A 22,790-nucleotide genomic window follows, 5' to 3' on the forward strand; every position below is an offset into this window, starting at 1 on the left:
TTATCTCTTCCCAACAGTTGTTCCTTGGCACAGCTTTTTCAACTCCCTGACTGCATGCAGTAATCTAGAAGTCTTGATCTGTGTCTCCTACATCGGAGGTTACTGCGCCAAGTTAACAACTGGAACCAGATAAACACTAATATCAACTGATAGCAACCCAAAGTTCTGTAACATTATACGCATATTGCGATGGGCATTTTAGAATCCTAGATATTGGAAAAGTACTTTGACAGGATTGGATGATGAAGCATCTTGGAAATGGCATACTGTCAATCCAGCCATTTAAGAATACTTCCTTGACTTTCAGAAGGACTCACTGTACTGACAACATCAATAGTATCAATCTTCTCCTATCTTTTGCCAGAAATCATTTTAGCAACATATTATAGAAATTAAGTGAAAGCTGTAAATTTGACTGGGGCCACAGCAGGAGCCCATTACAAAAAGGCAATATTCAGAGGGTCCAGTTATCAGAGCTACACCCTTCTGCACAGAAAAACAGACTAGTGCAGTTAAAAAGTATAATGTGTTTTCAATTTCTCCTCTCCAGAACAAAGCAAGAAGCAATTCATCATTAATAATTTATTAATTCTAATACATAACAAAGACTTGCTGATTCTGATCATGTTGGATCTGGGTTTGGAGATATCCAGGTTTATTTGTCTTGTGATAATCCCACTGTTCCTAAACAAGGCTTGCATGCTTATGCCGCTTACCGACAAACTGCCTCCCAACTACTTGTAGATGTGCACACACTGAAATACACTGAACCAACTGTCTTCAAATAATCACAATTAAAGCGCCATGATTTTACTGTCTTAATTAAAAAACAAAGCACAGGTTTGAAGAAATGTTGAAACTATTTTAATTGTTATCTGAGCCGGGTCCACACAACCACCCTAATTTGTATTTCTCATTTTCTGTTTCCCTTCCACTAGATTGACTGCACATTAGATATAACAGTGTTTTGCAGAATGTATTTGTACGAAGGATGTGCCGTGCTCTGCCTTAAATAGACTTCAAATACTTCTACAAACTGCTTTTTTTTGACACATGGTGGTTAAACAAGAACTCTGGCTTCCTGAAATAAGGTCTTTATTCACATGTTCATTCAGATGCTATTCTTGTATTGCCCTTGAAATTGTAAAAACTTATAGACCCATTGAGTTTGCTTGCTTTATCAGAGCAGCCTTTAAGAGTAGTATATTTTTGCAATGTTTGGGTCACATTCTACATAATTATATGTATTATATCATATATAATATATTATATCTTGTAGATTCCAGGAATTACAGCAGGTGCTTGTTACATTTTTTAAGTAAAATAAATCAAGACGAGAATATATTTTCAACAAAAGTCCCTAACCATCAATGATCTATCTCCGTAATAATTTGTTTTCCATATTGTGTGTATAAGCACAATTGAACACATTTTAGTCCTTTATGTCGGCCATGAAAATAATAAATCAAGTCAAGTCTGCAGTCCTGTGGAGAGAGCACTTTGCTTTCACTTTACTTGAAACATAAATGCTCAGAAATGGGAGGGAGAGTAACATTACTACCCAGGGACCAGGAGATGACTTTTTTCCTGACTGTTCTGTCTTGCTGTACTATCAAGCTTTTAATTTGTCAGCACTGAAAATCCACATACACAACAATGCATCTTGTCAACAAACAACGAAAAGATCCTGCTTGTTCAGGACAATACAAATTGCTCTGTGTTTCCCTGTTGCTCAGAAGTCTGTGTTCCCTGTCATTTACACATGGTCTAGATCCGAGCGTGAACTCTGAAGCAGCTCACTGATGCTTTAAGTATCGCTGCTGCCCCCGGGTTGAGGTCTGGGCCTGCCTCTACTTATGTATCCTCCAGTGGTACAGCAGCATGGAGGTCAAGTGGGCCACTATGAACCACAAATCCCTGTCTGATTTGTAAAATGTTGGGGAATTGATTTACATGGATGATCAGAGGAAAGAAATCCTCTGGCAGCCAGAAGAAGATGGTATGCCGAAGGATTGTAATCACACAGCAGATTGCTCTTGAGAAGAAGGTCAAAGTCTTTTGATTCAAATCTTTTTATACGTGAGTTTTGCTGACTCTCAACCAAGGGGACAAAATCCCATAACAAAGGAGGCTGCGCTTAATTGTAATTATGATTATGTCTATAGATGATTTGATAAGCAGCCAAGTTAATTGTAAAAAAACGTTTTGTTGCAAAAATTGCTTAATTGTTACAGCCTTAATTAAGTTGTTATGGAAAAACTCAGTCATACTAATCATTCCATATCTCTGGATCGTCTCTGTTTTATAATAACAAAAGTTCCTACTGCTTCAAATGGCTGTTACTCACACAATACGCCCTCAGTTTTGTATGAGCTTTTTCCTCACTCAGCTCTTCTCTTTTGTCTTTCAGTAGCCAACTGTCGAGTCATGGAGGGACTGCAGAGATATTCCTCCATCCCCACATACCTGCCTGTCAACTACCAGGTGCTCAACGCTGACTTGGCTTTCTTCCTGAAAGAAGCCAACCAGGACTTCATGAGGAACTCTAGCCTGATGTCACGGACTGAACCCTTTTTCATCTACCAGGCCAGAAGTTTGCCGTCCATCAACACCAGCTATGGGCCTCTGTCTGTTGAGCAGCCTGTCCCTTTAGAGCTCCTACAGACCCCGGGGACATTTCCCGCCTCTTCTGTTTTTACCTTCAACTGGAAGGTGCAGACCTTCATCATGAATACCAGGATTCACTTGGCCAAGCCCAAAGTCCAGGTGCTGTTTTATGTTGCAGGCAGGGACTGGGACGACTACAGCGCCATCGACAAGCTGCCCTGTGTGCACATGTTTGCTTTCCATGAGACCCAGGAAGTGCGCGGCAGTTGCCAGCTGAAGGGGGGTCTGGGTTTGTGCGTGGCCGAGCTGGAGCCCTTGGCCGGTTGGTTCAGCCCACCCAGCGTAGTGCCGGGACGCCAGAAGAACCTCGAGATGTCCGAGGGCACACCGGTGGAGCTGTACTACATGCTGCAGTCCACAAAAGCCGGGGAGTGCCACTCAGAGGAGGCCAGGAAGGACAATTTCATCCGTTCAAGCCAGGAGGGGCTGTTTGGTTCCTACACTTCCACACCGCTGCGGAGGATCGGTGGTGTGAGGCTCTACCAGAACCCCTCTCCTCCACCCCTCGCTGAACACAGGCTGGATAATAACTTTATGGTGCTGGTGCCAGCAACACCCATGAGACAGAGGGAAACCATCTCTGCTTTTATCAGCGTGGCAGCCTTCTCTCCTGTGGAGATGTTTACTCTCAGGTAAGAATGCTTTTCTCTGTGTTAGTCTCATACTTTGGTCATTTGAGTCTCATTCACACAGAGATTATTCCAGTAACCTTATCATTTTAAATGTAGAAAAACTGAAACGTGGGCTTAACTTATTTTACATTTTTCTTTCTATGAGCTAACCCTGAGATTTGGTGGTGACTCTGTTCTGTGTGAGCAGGGGAAACCTCAACTCTTCCACCTTGAGTTTTTCCCATTGACTTTTTTTTATTTGGCTCTGAATTCTAACAACTGAATACATTTAAGATAAGGATTCGATTGCAGTTCACAAATGCCACCTGTTAACCAAGGTAAACAGCAATTCCTCTGTTGCGTGCTCTGAGGCTGTTGATGAAATACGTATTGATCGCTGAGTGGTCAGACAGCATGAGCGTAAACAGACGCTAATGACTACTAGAATGTCTTTGCCATTTGATTAGCTGCTTTGGAATTCAAAACAAGTTACCAGAGGGAGAGTTAGAGGAAAGTTGGCTGCTTGATTCTGTTTCCACACATCGTCTGTACACACATCTGTAAAAGCATCTTTACCACTTTAGATAAGGTCTGACTGGTCTGTAGAGAATAGGTATAATTGTTGAATCATTATCTTTAAGTTAAGTGACCTTTATCATGCATTTCATTAAAGAAATGACAAGGGCCTGAGCTATAAACAACTAGTAAACAAGATTCAAAGATTCAAAGGTTTTATTGTCATATAAGCTACAGTGTAGAAATGGCAATGAAAGTCTCAAGCTCCCCCAAAACAATTTCAAAAATAAAATAAACAATAGTGCATTCAAAAGTCTATACATAAATAGAATATGATATATATTTTACATTGAGATGAAATTAAATACTGCTTATTACAGTGACTATTTAGATAAATAAATTGTTAGATGAAAAACGGATGAATGCTTAATGGAGGTACTTCACACAGCTCAGGTGTTTAATAGTCTTATGGCGAGTGGGATGGAACTTTCCCTGAGTCTGGTGGTTTTGGTCCTGATACTGCGGTACCGCATGCCAGGCGACAGCAGACAAAACACTTTGTTACTGAGGTGATGAGGGTCTTTTATAATCCTTTGGGCTTTCTACCTTAGCCGCTGGGAGTAGAGGTCCTCCATTGATGACAGCTCCGTCCTGGTGATGTGCTGTGCAGTTTTCACCACCCTCTCTAGAGTCTTACGGTTGAGGGCGGTGCAACTGCCGTAGGTCGTGATGCAGCCGGTCAGGATACTCTCGATGGTGTACCTGTAGAAGTTGTAGAGTATCCTGGAGTCCATGTTGAACAACCGCAGCCTACAGAGGAAGACGAGCTGCTGACGAGCTGTTTTGGTGATGAATCCATGGACTCACCAAACAAACACCATCACCGAAACAAATCCAGCTATAATTTCTTTTTAGTTTTAGTGAACTTCAGAGAAACTAAACTCTCCAGTAATTTTGTTTATGTTTTTATCTTCCACCTTTACCCTCATCAAGGTAACCAAGCATTTCTACCACCGTGAAAACAGGAAGCACGGGGTTATCTCTGGGAAGTAGCTTGATTCAGTGAAGCTGCTGATAGGTAGTAATTACAATGAACAGATGAGACAAAATGATTTAGATAATTAATGCAATGCAAATGAGGATGTCATTAATTAAAATGCATGTCCATTAGTGTAATGACTGAAGCCGATCTTAATCACACTAGTTTGGAACATTTATAAACCTTCCAAGAAGCTGCAGCACGAGGTCAAGACCATTTTTCAACCTGTGTGAAACAAAAACAAGCCGTACGCTGAATAAGAGGCTTTAATGCTTAGGTAAGGCAAAAAGTACAGAGGCAATTTTAAATTGAAAGATATTAATGTTTATATAAGGTTGTTCCACTCTTATTTTCGTTTTGCAGTTGTTTACTAATGAAGATTATTTACTCGGCTAACAAAAAAGATACACAGAGTGTGCTTTAGGCCCCAAATCTGAGCAACGGTAAACAAGTTCACAATAGCTGTGAAGTTTTAACAAGCCAAACAAATTCTCCAGAATTATCTCCTTCCCCTGCTTCATTTAATTACAAAATATTTGTCCTGAAGTGATAAGGCACTGGAAACTTTTTTCTTTTTCCTGAATTGAAAAACATTTCTTTCATCAGGCACATTTGCAGTCGAGGCTGGCCACAGAGGCGATGCCTGTGGTGTTTTTATTTGGCAGCGGAGCGCCATGGCAGGCGCAGGTTGGCCATCTGAGAGGGGCAGATATGAAAACGCCTCTGTGTGGTCCTAGGTGATAAGGCTGTGCTCATACATGCATTTGTTAGGACGCTTAATCACCAGAGCGAGAAGACTTTGATCTCTATATTCACAACATCATTATCATCTGTGTACTACACACTTGTGCGTTAGCCATTGTTGGCTGTGTAGCCCTGCATGCAGAATGAGCTTATGATCCCGTGAAATCTGTCAAACAGACCTTCCGCCACTTTAGCTTAAAATGTTTATTAGATCCCAAGATCGTACATTAAAAAACAGAATCCCTGTCCTTCATATTTATAGCTCTACACCTGTTTCAGCATGAGTAAACCCATTTATAATACTTATTTTTCTTCCTACCATAGCTAAAAACAGGTACATTTTGTAATTATTTCACCTGTAAATTCACATTCCTCTCATCCATTTAGGTTAAAAGCTCATGCTGTGATATATGCTATGCAATGAAAGCTCATTTATTTATTTTTTTAATAGGCAATCATCCAGGCAATTTATTGCTGTGGGTATGCCCAGCGTGGTATGGTTTACTGAGGTATTTTTGTCTTAATGTGCTAATTTAAATTTGATGGGCTCTGATTTGATAGACCTCCTCTGTGTCACTGTAGTTTACTTTTCTTGAGAGGGATTTTGGCATGGAAGATTGAATAGTTGTCACTATCCTAAGACGTTTTGCCATGAGCTGATTACTATTTCCTTTCTCCTCGCCCTGAATTAATTGTCCACTATGAGAAACAACTACGAGTTAGATGCAAATTGCCAAGCTGTGGGGATCAAGTTCAGTGTACTCATGCTCAAAAATATGCGTCTCAAATATAAGGTACATTTAAACGTGTGCGTTGTTATTATTACAGTGTTCACCAAACGCTCAAAAGAGGATCTAATTTTAAGATGATGAATGAAGGAATTTATATAATACAGCACATAGATTTTGAGAGCGCTGTAGTGTCACCCAACTTCTGTTTTCTTTAATAAAAAACGTTTTTAACAAACAAGTGACTAGTTCAGTTTATCGGCTGAATTTGTCACTGCTGATGAATAGTATTTGTTTAGGCATAGCACGTTAGGGTTTCCAGTCTTGGTTACACTTAAGCCCACAACAGGACATGTCATTAACATTTGCAACCCTAATCCTTCCTTAACCAAAATGCACGTGCCCTAAAATCTTGATTAAATGGGGTCATGCGATCGACACTACCATCAACCATTTGTTACTACATTTACTGAATTAAGTTAAAACTGCTTATCCAAACAACCTTAAACTCAACACTGACCGGTACACCTGCCATAACGTAGTTGCATCCCCTCACAGTATTTGAGGTTACGCATGAAAAATCATCAACCAAGAAAATTGTAGACTGCATGCTGGTAGGTGGAGGAACAATTTACAGTGGCCCCCTCTCTATACACTACAGTGTGTGGATAACTCACTGCTAATAAATATGACCCGTATATCCCTAGAGCTTGCACTCGACAATGCACTTGGCTCCTCTAAAATACACCCGCCGAGTCGATTGAAGAAAAAGTAGCCGAGTAAATCGAAGGACAGAAATACAAACAGAGACTCCTTCCAGTTTAGTAGGATAACATCTTATGATGGATTTTACATTTCTTGTCAATGTCAAAGGACATCATGAAAACACAAATTACTGTGAACAAAGCTGGATTAGACAGGATTAACTCTTTGGCAGCACTGCAACACATATCTTTCTTTTTGATATCTCCCTGCTTTACTGTTCTGGCTAAGAAACCATATCGCATCATACTGTAATGCTGTTTTATCGCAAGCAGGATTTATTCCTTGTAATTTTCAAAGAATAAAGACATTTTATGCACACCAGCAGATTCTGCACTGCAAGGGAGTTGAAAGAAGGAAAGGACGGTAAAAAGTCAATTAGGCATTTGGAGCTATTAAATTTAACATGCAAGTAATGTATAAGTTGGATTCATTATCATAATATGTTTTCTTCTGTGCGAGTAATTTAGATCATTATGTCATTGATAATTCATTATTATCCCTCAGTATTAGATGTTTATATGCAAATCACATGCTGTGGAAAAGGAAATTATTTTTAAAGATATTTTCCTCCTGTAGTCTCTTGTGGTTCAAGACAAAAAAAACCTTGGCACAAAAGGAAATTACTCTATTTTCTGTCTTGGTGCAGTGCTGCCTGAGTCACTGTACAGTCAGTGAGGGTTATTACATGTGCATTGTGCTCCCTGGCTAGGCTCAGCCATCATTTTAACGATAGATTAGTCAATTCAAGTAACACAACAGTTCACAAGTGCAGATGTTCTCCAAGCATACTGTGTTCCTCGCTTTGAATGTTGCAGACAAAAAGCTCACCCTCTGCTGTAGTGAAGTAAAGGAGCATTCACACCACTGTTGATAGTCATTCAATTCACATTTCAGGAGCAGGTATATCATCTTTTTTATTCTATAGGTTCATTTTCTTTGTCAAAACATGGTGCATTCATTACCCTAACAAGCAGTTACTCTAGCATTGAGCAGCGAGCCGTAAGCAGAGATGAGGAGCTGTTAAGTTAAGCCACATTTTATTTTTCTCTCAAAATTGAATAGCCTTCAGAATAAACAAACACTGACTAAAGTGACATGACATCAAGGCAATACTTTTGCCATAACACAACAGTTTTGGTACCACTTATTCCACCTTTAATAACTAAAAGAGGCAAAGCATACTGGAGAGGTTCTCCACTGAGAAGACAGTTATCACATACATAGGCACCAGGAGTCAAATAAAAGATACTACATTTATGGCAAACATGACATAATAGTAAATATGTATCGATTCTGAATAAACTATTTTTACTGCCTCGGCACAGATGGCAGCTCTCCACTGCAATACTTTCTCTTTGCCCCCCTCAAAGTAATAAGTTCTGCTTTCTGTTGAGGTGCAGAAAAAAGCTTAAGGGGGAGTTTGCATTGGCTAATGAAAATGAAATGTCTTAATTCACTGCTCTGCCAAAAAAAAGGTCACCACCTGGATTTAACTAAGCAAATAGGTAAGAGCCTCCCATTGGATAATTACTGCATGGGTGTTGATGTTTCAGCTGGCAACAACTTATTTAACCCTAACTGGTGCAGTGAGTAGCTTCTCATTTGTTAAACAGTTGAAAGACATATCCTGTGGTCGTGGAAAAGATGTTAATCTGTTTCAGAAGGGTCAAATTATTGGCATGCATCAAGCAGAGAAAACATCTAAGGAGATTGCTGAAACTACTCAAATCGGGTTAAGAACTGTCCAACGCATTATTAAAAAGTGGAAGGACAGTGGGGAAACATGGTCTGATGAGTCCAGATTGACCCTGTTCCAGAGTGATGGGCACATCAGGGTAAGAAGAGAGGTGGCTGAAGATGCACCCATCATGCCTAGTGCCTATTATACAAGCCTGTGGGGGCAGTGCTATGATCTGGGGTTGCTGCAGGTGGTCTGGTCTAGGTTCAGCAACGTTATGTGCCCAAAGAATGAGGTCAGCTGACTACCTGAATATACTTAATGACCAGGTTATTCCATCAATGGATTTTTTCTTCCCTGATGGCACGGGCATGTTCCAAGATGACAATGCCAGGATCCATCGGGCTCAAATTGTGAAAGAGTGGTTCAGGGAGCATGAGACATCATTTTCACACATGGATTGGCCCCCACAGAGTCCAGACCTGAACCCGATTGAGAATCTTTGGGATGTGCTGGAGAAGACTTTGGGCAGTGGTCCGACTCTCCCGTCATCAATACAAGATCTTGGCGAAAAAATGAATGCAACTCTGGACAGAAATAAATGTTGTGACATTGCAGAAGCTTGTGGAAACGATGCCACAGCGAATGTGTGCCGATATCAAAGCTAAAAGCGGTCCAACGAAATATTAGAGTGTGTGACCTTTTTTTTTGGCCAGGCAGTGTATTATTTAAACTGTAAAAATGAGGCACTCAAAACTGACATAAATCTAACAAGAAAGGTCGAAAAAGATAAAAGTGCTTCCTGGAGAGTCAAATCTTCCTCTCTTCAACCCTTAAAGAGTGCATTTGAGAGCGACCCTACGTTTCGATCTTTCAAGCGTCTCTAAAAAAAACCTTTTTTTGATCTTGCTGCCTTGGGTGTCATTTGTCCTTCCACTGAAAAGAGGAGCTGAATTGTAAAAGATTGTGATAAAATTGGTTGCAATGACTGAAAATTCTGTGTTGCCATCAGTGCGGAGATGATAGCTGTTATTGCTGTGGTTGTACTTTCATCAACAGCTTTATAGATTGTAAAAATGATGTGGAAGTTGGACTAATATATTGCTTGAATATATTATTTGTGTGGGTCTGTGTGTGTGATGCAGATGCAGCTGTGTGGTGTGTGCACGCACTGTATGTGACTGTTTGTGTTTCAGGCGACATGTTTGCTAACCAGACACATGCTGCTGGTCCTCTGCATGCAGTTTGTTTAATCGTCGGCCTCCCTCAGAGAACACTCTACCAACATTTGTTTCCAAACAGATTTCATTAAACTGACAGCCTTTTGCAATCACATTGTATGCATGTTTGTCTGTGTGCGTACAGGAGTGTATGTGTACATGTGTTGTGTGAACAGAAGTGTTTGTGCATGTAAACTGACATGTCTGACGACGTGCCATGCTCACACTGTGAATACAAAAAGTACTGCATGAGCCACTGTGATGGATTCGAAAGGTCCTTGTCTTTACAAGGGAGTGCAGGAGTAGACAAATTATATATCATTATGCTTCATTATGAGTGCTAATCAACAACAGTGACTAATGTATGCAAGAAGCACTGGTCTTGAAAAAATCAGCAGGGGCGAGATGGAAAAGATTAATTTTCCCGAATGTGTAAAAACGTTCTCATTGGTTATCAAATAAACCTGTAACTGCACATTTCTTCCATAAGACAACTGTGTCTTAAGTCAGGTATTCATATATACAGCTCTGGAAAAAATAAGAAACCACTCCACATTTTTCTTGAATCTCAATATGTGCCTGTATGGCAGCCGTTCCAACACAGAGACATGTTGGCAGTAGTTTATAGAATCAAATCAAACAGTTCCATTTACTCAAACTCATAACTATAAATAGTGAAACCAGAGAAACTGATAATGCTGCAGTGGTCTCTTTTTTTTTTCCAAAGCTGTATATATACCTATATATATTCAATTAATATGTACAACTCTAACAAGCTTTAGCTTTACTCACAAATGTAGACATACAGGCATGAAGAGTCGGACAGAGATAGCTTTCCTAACTTTATGCTGCATACTGTTTTGAAGACAACCACAGCTGCAAAGTTGGTGTTACCATTAGTCAGACAAGGTTGAAAAACAATCATCAAGATTTTAGATGGCTCTTATAAGATGTCGAAAGGTAGTATAAAGTTTCATCAAATGGAGCACAAGTAGCTAGTTTATGTGGTCTACTTAAGTAATTACTTGGTTTACTTTCCCTCACTTGATGTAGGAATTGTGTCTCTGCTGACCACTAATGCCTTGTGCCAAAAGTCCCAGTAAAACTGATAGCTCATCGATATAAATGACTGTTCAGGTTAAGAAATGGAAAGCAACACAAATGGTTGTTGGCTATTAGACACAAAACCACAACACAGAGATCAAATCAGTGGTCACACACTTGTATCCGATTCATTATAGTGCAATCTCATTTCAAAGTCATCATTGCTGGCTATAAACAGGCACTGAATCAGCAACCTCTGGGGTGGCTCTGCAGGGGGAGAATACTTGATGAAAGACTAAGAAAATGCCTTGTCATTTATTGGCAGGCATTGAAGCCATAAGCCATTTTCTTAAAACAGCTTCTCTATCGGAAAGTTGGGGAAAGAAGCACTCCGGGGACCAGATATAGATGATTAGGACTAAACATATCTGAGAAAGCGGCTTTAATCGTGCATAAAATAAATCTTGTCAGATGTCTCCTCTAGTCATAATGAAATCCTTCTTTGTAGTTTGTTTATTTTTAGTCTGTGACAGTTTGCAGTCTGATTTGGCAACCTACAACAGATTGCTTATGCATCTCAAAACAAACTGTCTTCTCTTCTGTAAAAGTTGCTCATGGTGTTTTTAACCTTCTTCGATGCAATAATACAAACTTAAAAAAAGAATGTTAAGGATCTGTTTTGTTTTCATGTAGTCTCCTCTCGTTTTCATTAAGTCAGCACAACGGGTGCCACAAGGTGTCAAACATCGACGTCTCCTATGCTGAGCTTGCCAATTCAAAGGCGTCCCATTATGTTTGTTAAATTTTTATTAGGGGGCTGTGTGCCTTGCCAGCGGCTGACGGAGGTCCTGTTAACAAACACTGCTGCCAAAATATGGGTGCACAGAGAGGTGGCAGTGCTGTAATAGAGCAGAACAGAGTGGTGCACAGCTCCCACATATAGCCCCCCGTCGCCTCCACACAGCTTCATAGGGGGTCCAATCATCTGCCTCGGATCTTCTTAGTAGAAATACAGTATCGCACAACCAGGAATAGCATTCCTGTGTAATTAGACATCAACACAGCTACTGTTGGCTTACTTGTTAGAGGTGGATATTTTCCTTTGAAACTCAATGCCTACATTCAAAATGTATCGGGAGCTGTTTGGGTCTCAATTAGGGCTTCACAATGAATCAACATTTTTTTGAAGTGTAAAATCCAAACGAGAAAGAGCAATACGAGTTGAGCATAGGCTGAATATCAATAGGTGTCCACTCCCTGAGTGAGCAGGATTTCCTGTGTTACAAAAAATGTACATCCAGAGAACTAGGTGTAACTGAATCTTGATCACACACTAAGTCATTTTCACTGAAATGAATTCTTAGTGAATAAATGTGTCTGCATGTTTGTCATTATCCACATAAATGCCCAAATACAACCTTTCTCACTCAGTTTTACTAACTCCCACTCTTGTGTTTTATTCTTTTCTATATTTCTGTACAAAATACAATGAATCAGCTTGCAAAAACAATGGGTTTAAATGTCACATCGCCTTCTCAGAACTTAAACGCAAACAAAACTTTATAGTTTTTATGGAGTCTATAATTAAAAAAAGAACATACCATCTTGAAGTTCAGTGTCTCAATGTCGTCCAAGCACAACATTTACTGAAAAAGGTTTTAGGCAATCAGAGCAATAATATAGCAGCAAACAATTTATTATACTGCAATGGTATAGGGGAGCAGTGACGTTCTGAGACGGGAGTAAAAGTCACACAATGGGAATCGTATTCTGAGATTCCCAGTTTTTTGTTTTACAAAGCCGGTTCTGCCATGTGTTTATGTCCATGTTTGTGTACCCCACTGGTTAGTTTACTGCCCTCTGTGTGTCTTAGAAACGTAATGCCCATCCTTTGTTTCCCCACCATTTTAACACTGTCAATTTTGTCAGCACTGTTGCCATTCTGTGCCCTTTTTTTGCTGTTAGCACATTTAGCTGATAGATGACTGCTTAGCCGTTGCCATGTTGATAGCTGTGTGGAAGCAACCCCTCAGATCCTTCATCCTCATTGATACACTCTGAATACCCTATAAATAACATTTTAAAGATTAAATTATCTTTCAGTCTGATCCATAATTACATTTGTCACAACCTTGACCGACTGAGAAAGGTAAGATTAGCATGCTAATTGTAATTTGACCAGTATTAAATAGATTGAACTTCTCAATCAGATTAACTACATTTCCGGAAAGGCTAATAGAGGTCAAGTTCACATCACTGATGACTATATTGACAAGAAGACCGCCTCAGATATTACGATTCATTTCCCGTTCTCTACATTAAACATGCAGGGATAATTATTGCTTTGTAGAATTACTGAATTAAATTACAATAATTCCTCTGTTTCTCTGTGCCAATTAATGTGTCAGCTTATTCAGTCCCCAGTCTTTTACTTAGACTCATCATTTGCCCCTTTTATTCTTCTCTAAGCATAAACATGATCAAAGCCTTCTTCTTATAATTAATTACAGTCTCTAAGCTAGACCCTGATAGCGTGTAGTTTCATGTTTAATTTAGGGTCAGTACTATATGGATTTTTCCGGTCTTATAATAATAGTTGTCTAACACAAAGTCCTGATTTAAATGGTAATGTTCAGTTTTCTTTTCGAATGAATTACTATTTATTTTTATAGATGAGCGTTCTCGTATACATGAAGGAATTATAGTATTGATTTCATTTCATGCACTCATCCATGGTCATATGTATTATACAATCCAATATATGGCAACAGCAGATGTGCAGAAGAGAGGTTAATCTGATTTTATAAAATATACTTAAAGAATGATCCCTCTGTCTTCCTCATATTGCCCCTATAGATACAGTATGTCAAGCAGACTACACTTAAGCTTCGACTCCTTGGCTCAGTTTCATTGTGTCGTCCATTAGGCTATGCTCACCTTATTAGCAGTCGAGAAGAACGGAGATATGATTTAATGCAGTTTCTTGCAGGGAACACAGTAAGACACAATTGAATGGTTTCGTTATTCATTTTCATGGACTTTAATGCACCCTTAAAACTCTGTAATTGGCTCTGTAACTGGTTGTATTTTATCTTCCCTGACACATGTAGCCACCTGTTCACTGACAGTGGCTAATTATCTCAGTTAGCTGCATTATGGCTGTTATGGGAAGTAAATAAAAAGTAGTCAGCAGCAGGGAACAGGCTGATTCTCGAAGCTCGATCACTACTGCATTCTTCTGACGTCCAGATAAGAATAACAATGAGGGGATTATCTTTCCACCACACAGAAGTGCAATCAAATGTATCAGATGCTGAGTAGATTAACTTTGGAAGACATAGGATCACATTTTTGTATATGGATGTCTTTTTTTTCTTTCAATACTTCTTTTAGATGGCCTAATCTCGAGGAATACCCCTTGACAGTCTGCTCTTAAAGGAATGGTTTGCCATTTTAGCAAATATTCTTATTCTGGTTTCTTGCCAAGAGTTAAAAGAAAAGATCAATACCACTTGTTAGTTTGGTATCCATCTTTTCTCCGAACAATCTAACTTCTCCTTTAACGATAGAAAAAATCACTTTGGGACTTTTTTTTTTTACTGTAATGCAAACCATGGCTATAACCAAAATAACCAGGAATTTATTTAAAGAACAGCTGCTGGTAAAATGTGTCTTACACAGCTTTACTAATCAAATAAAAAACAAATGTAGCTCATTTGTACATCATCCATCTGTTCATCAAGAAAATGAACTACATTTCACATAGTGTTGTCCTGTCTGGGTAAACATGTCCCAGATGGTCTCTGGTTCAGTCTCTCTAGTTTAAGCTTTGAGTTTTAAGTCAGACAAAAAGCATGCCGGCGACTCTGTTAATATCAATGTGAGCATGTTTATATAGTCCTTTTGTGCATTTTGTCACTTTATCTGTGAATAACTTTAAGTTAATGCTTTAGTCTTTAAGCTAAGACTGAGTAATTAAGTAGATTTCAACATAGATTATACATTACTGCCATGTATTTAAATATACAGTGTTTCTTACTTTTTAAATGTGCTGTAAGCAAAGTAAAATGGCAATCCAATATCTCACACAATCATTGATTCACACACTCAAATAATTACAGCTAAACTCTCAGCACTAGTCTGCAAATTTCTTGATCTTCAGGTTTGATTTATTTGTCCTACAGGTTGTCTTACCGATCCAATATTTTAGACATAATCTCTAATCTCATAATGATTCTGATGAGCCTGATCCTAAACACTGTTGAATCCCCTTCACATCTATGTATGATGGCTGTAAGATCAGGGCAGTGAAACATTCCTAGCATCAGCTCTGCTTTCCAAAGACAGACTGACGGAGACACAGCCCCCTGTGATCTTAGTCCCCAAGTGCAGCCCGCCCCCTCAGACCCACATTAAATCAATGGTTTCAGGCAGAGTGCCATTATAACTACATGTTGAAAGCAGATTTTCCTCTTTATGCAGTCCTGTTTTGATGCTCTGCAGTAAAAAAATATATAAAGAATGCACACTTTATGAGATAAAAAATACCTTAGGTTAGCTCTGCATGTGTAGATGTACTCAATAACACCTTTTATGGGCCTGAAACTCTGCTGCCACATTCACTACGATGCAGAAAACCACGATTCAAAACTTTGCAACTAATTAAAAACTAATGTCAAATCCTTTCAAATCCAAACTATGTTTCCATAGCTACCAACTCCTGCGTGAAACAGGTCTATTCTTTCTCCTGTGACTGACCATCCATCATGGCCAGTGCTTAGAAAGAAAGGTATTTTTACTCTGTCTGATGAAGTTGAACTAGCACTTTGAGCTTAGGCGAGAGAGTTATGCTTTCAAAACCCAATACTTTACAAAAAGGACCAATAAGTAATTCAAACCACCACAACAGAAACAAACTATACACACAAACACATAGCCAATAACCTTTCCTATTCATTTTAATGGTGTAATGCAGTAGTGTACCACATTTTAATTCTAATATACACAAGAAGCCGACCTAAAAAAAGGGCTCAATTTAGTAGAAGTCCCAAAAGGAAAATGTCAACCTTAGTAAAAGTATGTATTATTAACAGAATTTATATTCATCATGAAATGGCACTGTTAGTTGTATGCTTCATAGCTACACTGATTCGTTTATATGTAAGTAATATTGTACAGTTCTTGTTCAAAGCTAGTTTTTTCAAGCATGTTCCACACCGTTGGGTGATGTAATCTATAATGCATTGTGTCTTGAAAACTATGCTCATTATAAGTTTGGGATGTAAACCTTTGTAGAGTTTGTAAACCATGCAGGAACTATAGTTGTTATGAAATAAGTAAAACAAGTTTTAGTTAAATTCTTCTGAAAGTAATACAGTAGAAATATAAAGTGGCACAAGAGGAAAGAACCATTCATTTGCTTATTACTGTGCTCAAAAAATCACATCATTCTATCTCTATCCTTGCTTGCACTTTTTAATCACTTTTACAGCTGAGAAAAAAAGCTGGATTTTTAAATAAATCTGTGTCGGCTTTTCTGACCAAGTGTAGACAGTATGACAATGTTGGGAAATAAGAACTGCTCCAAACCAGATCAGTGAGGGATAATCCTAATACCACTAACAGAAAAGAAGAAAACGCAACGCAGAGGAAATACATTTCTGGGACATGCCACAGTTCATCTGAGGTCTCAGGAGAGGTAGGGTAGTGAGTCTATTTTCTTTTCTTTTATGTTAACAGAATAATGATTACACAACTTCAGACTCAGAATGGGTAATGGAAATGAAAGACATCTGGGTCTATTAGGTCTATTAACATCCATTTGACTGTTCCCTTTATGGCATATTTGATTGTGTGATAGCAATGTGCACACATTTGTGTGGGTGAAAAAAAAGAAAGTGTATGAGTCATTGTGCATAACTTTCTGAGACTATGCACAACACAAAACTGTTAATAATGATGCCACCTGCATTTGTGACATTAGCTGTTATTGCCTTTTCACCCATGGAAATGTTCCCATGCTGTGACTTATCCCGGCTCAGATAGTCGGACCTGCCTACAGCATCACTGCTCCATCTCCCTCCCTCAATCTATTATGGTACAGTACACATCTTCCTATAATATCTGGCATACTACCTCATGATCAATGTTGCACATGGTACCGTATGTTAAGGAATAGACTTCATTTTTTTCTTAAAGAACATTTATTGACACATGCGCCATAAGATATACATGTGGTTAGTCTTTGCCGATTAGACCCTGATCCTGATATTGTATTTCTTAAGGGGGAAATGCAGCCCTGAGTATAATAGGAAAACCCTCTGGGGTCTAGGCACTGTTGGTGATGTTGAAGATCTGGATTTGATGATGAGATGGGATAAGGAGGAGATGTGATGAGGTGTGGTCTTTGGATTAGCTCTCCTGGGCACTGGGTCTAGGTGGATGGGTTGGAGGCGGGCTGCAGATTAGACACCTGAAATCACAGCTGACTGCAGGAGAGAGGAGAACGATTTTAAAGTTTGACTGCAGCACGATGATTGGCTGCTGGAGATTGTGGTGAAATGAAATTGGTTAAAGAGAATGCCCATAATGAGCTGATTAATGCAGCTGTGCAGTGAATGAATGTATAGCGTGTCTTCCTGCTTGAACTTGCGCTGAGCTTGATTTAATTTAGGCTTTTGTAAATTTAACCGACCAATCTGTAAAACCAATTACAAAAATACATCTTTCTGAAAAATGTTAGTGTAATATGAACAAAATGAGGTAATGAAGAGAAATATTATTGATGAGAATAACATTTATCCTTTATCATTCAAAAAACAAACTACCTTTGAACTATTATTATACAACTTCAAATGAACACATAATTTAATGAACCAGAAGTCCTGGATTCTGACCAAATCCAGATGTCATTTCCCCTTTTAATTTTTATCAAAGTACTCTGTGTGCTGACCATAGGTTGTATGGTGTTAGTCCTCTATGGATTTACATTGTGTGTGTGTGTGTGTGTGTGTGTGTGTGTGTGTGTGTGTGTGTGTGTGTGTGTGTGTGTGTGTGTGTGTGTGTGTGAGTGTGTGTGAGTGTGTGTGTGTGTGTGTGTGTGTGTGTGTGTGTGTGAACTGTATCCATTTTTTCTTTGTCAACCATATTGATAAACCATTTCCACATCCACTCAATGGAAATGGAGCAGAGCCCTGCATTACCAAAATTCAAGATCCCTTATTAACATTTCATCCTCTTCTTCCTGGGAAGATTGTTACAGGAAGAAGAGGATGAACAATTTCTCCAGTCTTTGAAAGAAACTGTTATTAACCCAAGGAGACCCTGTTCTCGTAAAAAGGATATGGATATGGATCGTGAAATGACTTAAGATTAGATTGCATTCTGGGAAGTTGCGGTGGGGATAATGCAATGTTTGGCTTGCATGTACAGTATGCAGCTTGGGATTCTTGTTTCAATGGCCAATTGAATCGTGATGTATCCCACCTTGATTGACTCGTATCTTGATAATGCTATCATGCAAAATGCCAGACTACAAATCAAGCAGCAATATCCTTCTCGATTTCCAGTCCAACGGAGTTAGATTCTGCTCATTATTTCCAGCTTGTCTCACTCTCACCCCAACATCTCGGGATTTGACCACTCAGATGCCGAACTCTGGCATTTTGCATGATCCTCCAAATTTGGTTATGTTATTCAACTGTCTGGCATTTCCAAAGGTTACAACCTTTACTTGTTCATTTGGTGTCTTCGATGTCAATGTTTCTGTGTTCAACATGAGTTTTTCCGGGGCACATGCGAGGTCGGGCCTTGTTAGGTCTGCAGATGGGCTGATCGGCACCAACAATCAATTCTCAGCAGGCCCTCCGTGATCTTTACTGCCTGTCACTTCTGCCTTTTTCTTCCAGTCCTAATCAATGAACCAAAGGTTTATCCAACAGGCTGCAGAATCACCAGTGCACATCCATGACTCTTTGACACGCACATCGGTACTAAAATAGAGAAAAAACCTACTAAAACAGCTGACCCCAAGTTTCCCCCTGCCAAGTTAGAACTTCAGATTCAATCCTTTCTTTCACTGCGGTTTGGCTCTTTACATTGCACTCTGCAGTATTTGTCTTTCTTGCAGAGAGTAGTCTTTTCCTCTGTAGTACATATTTACCACAGACAGACATTGAGAATATGACAGCTCCTCCTGTAGCATTAAGCACCTACTGAAGGGGGAGAAGATGAAGAGCAGCAAAGTGGTTGTTCTGAGAGGCTAAAGACTGGGAGAGATGAACCGTGGTGGCCTCTTTCTTTCCTGCAAAAGGAGCATGTGGGACCCTCCTGCAGCAGGAAGGTTAGGGATTCATCATTGACCAGAAAATTCAAGCGTGTGTGTGATCAGGGTGGCTGGCCTAGCACTGGGCTAAATGGAAGACTAATGGACAGAGGGAGTGAGCCTGACGGGCTCCTAGGAGCCCTGTTCTCTCTCCCTCCACCTGTCATCCATCACATTTCCAGCTGATACTGGGAGATAGCTGTCCCGCTCTGGTGGGAGATGGGCCAAGGGAGCAGGCAGTATAAGGAGGGGGGGGGCACCAGCTGGAGACAGGGACAGTGGCAGGGACGTGGCTACTGCATGCCATTAGGAGCAGTGTTTAGCAGCCATGCTTATCCTCATGTTGGGCTGGAGAGGAGCCTGTTTTTTTGGGTCATGATGAACAGCCTGTTCTCATTCATAGATTTAATTTGTACCTACGAAAGTAGTGCATTATAATTGCATATAGAAATTGTGAACCAGGATGTGCGGGCTGCCACAAACACAGGTGACTTTGTAAAAAAAGCAACAGTGCCTGAATGGATGGAACAGACAAACACAGGACTTTCACACAGGATCTGCTTTTGCCACATCAAATGATCAAAGTTGACTTATTTTAATTGACTTTTTTACGTGATGTTATAGTTAAGTTAATAAGTTATGTAAGTTAAGTGACCAACAAACCTTATTTAAACCAGCTTGTTCACTGCAGGCACACTGATCGCTCTTGTTGATGGACATTCGAAGGACAAAGCATGACAAATATTTACATACAAACGTTATATGAGGATATGCTGCATGATTTCTAAGTTATGCATTTTCTCATCTCCTTTTTGAACGAACTATAATCTATCTATAGGTTGTTGTTGTTATGTACGCAAACCCACAAGGGATAAGCGAGGCTAAAATGACTGACAGTACCAGAGGAAGCAAATAATGGCAAGTGGCTATTATAATTAGCAATTAAGATTATACACAAATAGATTCAAGCTCTCTGTCTCATTGTCATTATGAAGGTTGCAACAGTGTTCTTAAAACAGGGTGAGTGTTGGGCTGTTCTTCTTCCAGCGTGCAGGCTTCAGGAAAACCTTTCCATATAATCAATGGCTCTGCTTTCTCTATGTGTGACCGAGGACACCAGGGAAAGCTCTCTCTCTCACACACACACATACACACACAAACACACCATTGAAACAGCTTTTGAAAGTCCTTTTATACCAGCTCAGATTAGAGTTCTTTTAAAACAGATGTCACCTTGGGGGCAAAGAAAAGAGATTATGGATTCTTTTTTGTCATCAACTTTACCATGGCAAAGCATGAAAACCCTTCCGGTAAAATGATCGTTAGATTGAATACCAGTAATTACAAAGGGAATCTAACAAAGATTAGTGTTTATTGTACCAGTTTGAGGGTACAAGTCTATAAAAAACATAAATCAAAACAAAGTGAGTTGAACGCAAAATGCTATCTGACATTTGTCTGATCGTTTAAGACAAAGGTGCTTTGCATATTGGAAACAATATGCATAGAGTCGCCATGTTTAGAAAAATTCTCTTAAAAAGTTCATAATCCGCAACACACCAGCTGCCACGCCAAATACAGTCAGGGCGGTAAAGTAGGGGAGCTGATTGGCCCCTTACTCACTTCGTACCCACATACTTTAGGGGCCCTTGCGCAGGAAACTCATCATCAAAAAGTACAATTTCAGAACTGCATCTTCCATGGATGCGACGTTCTCATGGTGACAAAATCTATCCATATTAATACCTGGCAAATAACAAATAAATATTTCCTGCTACATTAGGTGTCTGCAGCATCACAATTTGCCATGATGAGACACACACACAAACAGACACACTCACAAACACACAAGTTGAAAACAATACCAGCGTAGCATTCAAGTCTGTAGAGTATAAGAACATTTGCAATTCCTTGATTTGATTTTTTAGTTTGCACCTTTCTTAAATTCAAAGTATACTTAAGAATAAATCCTCTCTGATTCAATTGTTTCTTTGTGTTCTTCTCTGCTAACAAAGTTTCCGCTACTGCCAAAATAAATGATTTTAAATGGGCAAGCAGCATGACAACTAAAAATTATACTGAGCTGAATGTCAAGGAAATTAGAAAGTCCTGTTTTTGAAAGAATACCAGTGGTACCTTCACCCCAATTACATTACATGTATATACAAATGTAGTTAAATGAATGCGTCCTCCCCCCTAATGCAGTTGTTAACAGATGCAGATGCAGTTGTGTTTATTAATGCATTTGTCAATATAGTAAATCACAGCTGTAATAATGTGTGTTTTTATATGAGCATTTCTAGGCATACACAGTAGTTTAAGCTTACATAATAGTATAATGGAAAAACTTTGCTTACCTAAAGTCTAAAACCTTGGTTTTTGGTGCTATATATTCCCCCGCCTTTTCCAATGCAGTGGCTGTGTTGTAGATTTAGTCCTTTAACAGTTAATAGAGGTAAAGCGAAGGTGTATAATTGCCAACCTAAACAGTAAAAACTTCTGTGATACGTTTCCTCTTGTGATAACCGGCAGTTCTCACCAGTCAGACTCCCTTCACTTATTCTCTCCCTCACTTCCTCCTGGTTCAGTGTATCATCTTGTATGGCAGTGGCTCTTGACACTTTTGTGTACTGTAGCTGTTAAAATGCAAATTTTGCAGGATTCAGCTTTCCTGTTCTGTCTGCAATTTACTGTGTGACGTCCCCATCTCCTTGCTGCTGAGCAGAGGACGCGAGTGTCAGCTATATCCATCCTCCTGAGCCTTGGTAAAATGCCACAATATCTTTTTGCACAAACTGCAGCGCTGCTCTCAGACTGCAAAAAACAAGAAGAGACCAACACAGTGACAAGCAGCCCGCTCTTGGGTCTCTAATGTTTGAAGCCCTGACATTTTTCGAACATCTGACGTGCGTGCTGTAAGACCATGTTATGTCATGAAAAACTGAGATGTGCTGTTCGCTGAGATATCTTAAGGTGTCTTGTCCTTAACATTCTGAAGGCGTTATTTTAAGACCCTATTTACATCTGAAAGTTATCAAAAGTCAGGTGGTTGATAGTGTATTCCTGTCACACTGTGTTGTAATGCGACATGAGCATTATGCAGGGCACCTTGGCAACTTTAGATCTCATTCAAGAAGGGCAGGTTGCTATCTTGCAACTATAACGTTTGTAATATAAATCTGCTGCGTTTATAAGACCCATCGCAAACTGAGAAGGGTTTGCTCATCTCAAATAAACTGATCGCATCAGTCCCCAAGAGAAAGCCTCTTCTGGGGCCTTTCATTCATTGTGATCATGTGCAACATTTGCCCCTGTACCGAGAAGTACACAGCTCCAAGAGTACATCTCTTTCGTTGTGAAGTTCATGTTTGCCATTGTAAACAATTTCATTACAAACAATTCAGTGGCGACAACATCAGCACTTCGCAAACAAGTGCCATTAATTGTCACACTCT

General features: G+C 39.6%; 1 protein-coding gene across 1 annotated transcript in view; it reads left to right on the forward strand.

Annotated features, from left to right (window-relative positions):
- The first annotated feature begins 1,953 nt into the window (after window positions 1-1,953).
- si:dkeyp-14d3.1 (transmembrane protein 132C) overlaps window positions 1,954-22,790 on the forward strand; it is a 93,629-nt gene continuing 72,792 nt past the window's right edge. The window contains exons 1-2 of the mRNA XM_063897485.1: window positions 1,954-1,999; window positions 2,390-3,299. Coding sequence (XP_063753555.1) covers window positions 1,954-1,999; window positions 2,390-3,299 — 956 coding nt within the window. The remainder of the gene's footprint in view (window positions 2,000-2,389; window positions 3,300-22,790) is intronic.

Source organism: Eleginops maclovinus, chromosome 12 (genome assembly GCF_036324505.1).
Source record: "Eleginops maclovinus isolate JMC-PN-2008 ecotype Puerto Natales chromosome 12, JC_Emac_rtc_rv5, whole genome shotgun sequence".
Classification (NCBI taxonomy): domain Eukaryota; kingdom Metazoa; phylum Chordata; class Actinopteri; order Perciformes; family Eleginopidae; genus Eleginops; species Eleginops maclovinus.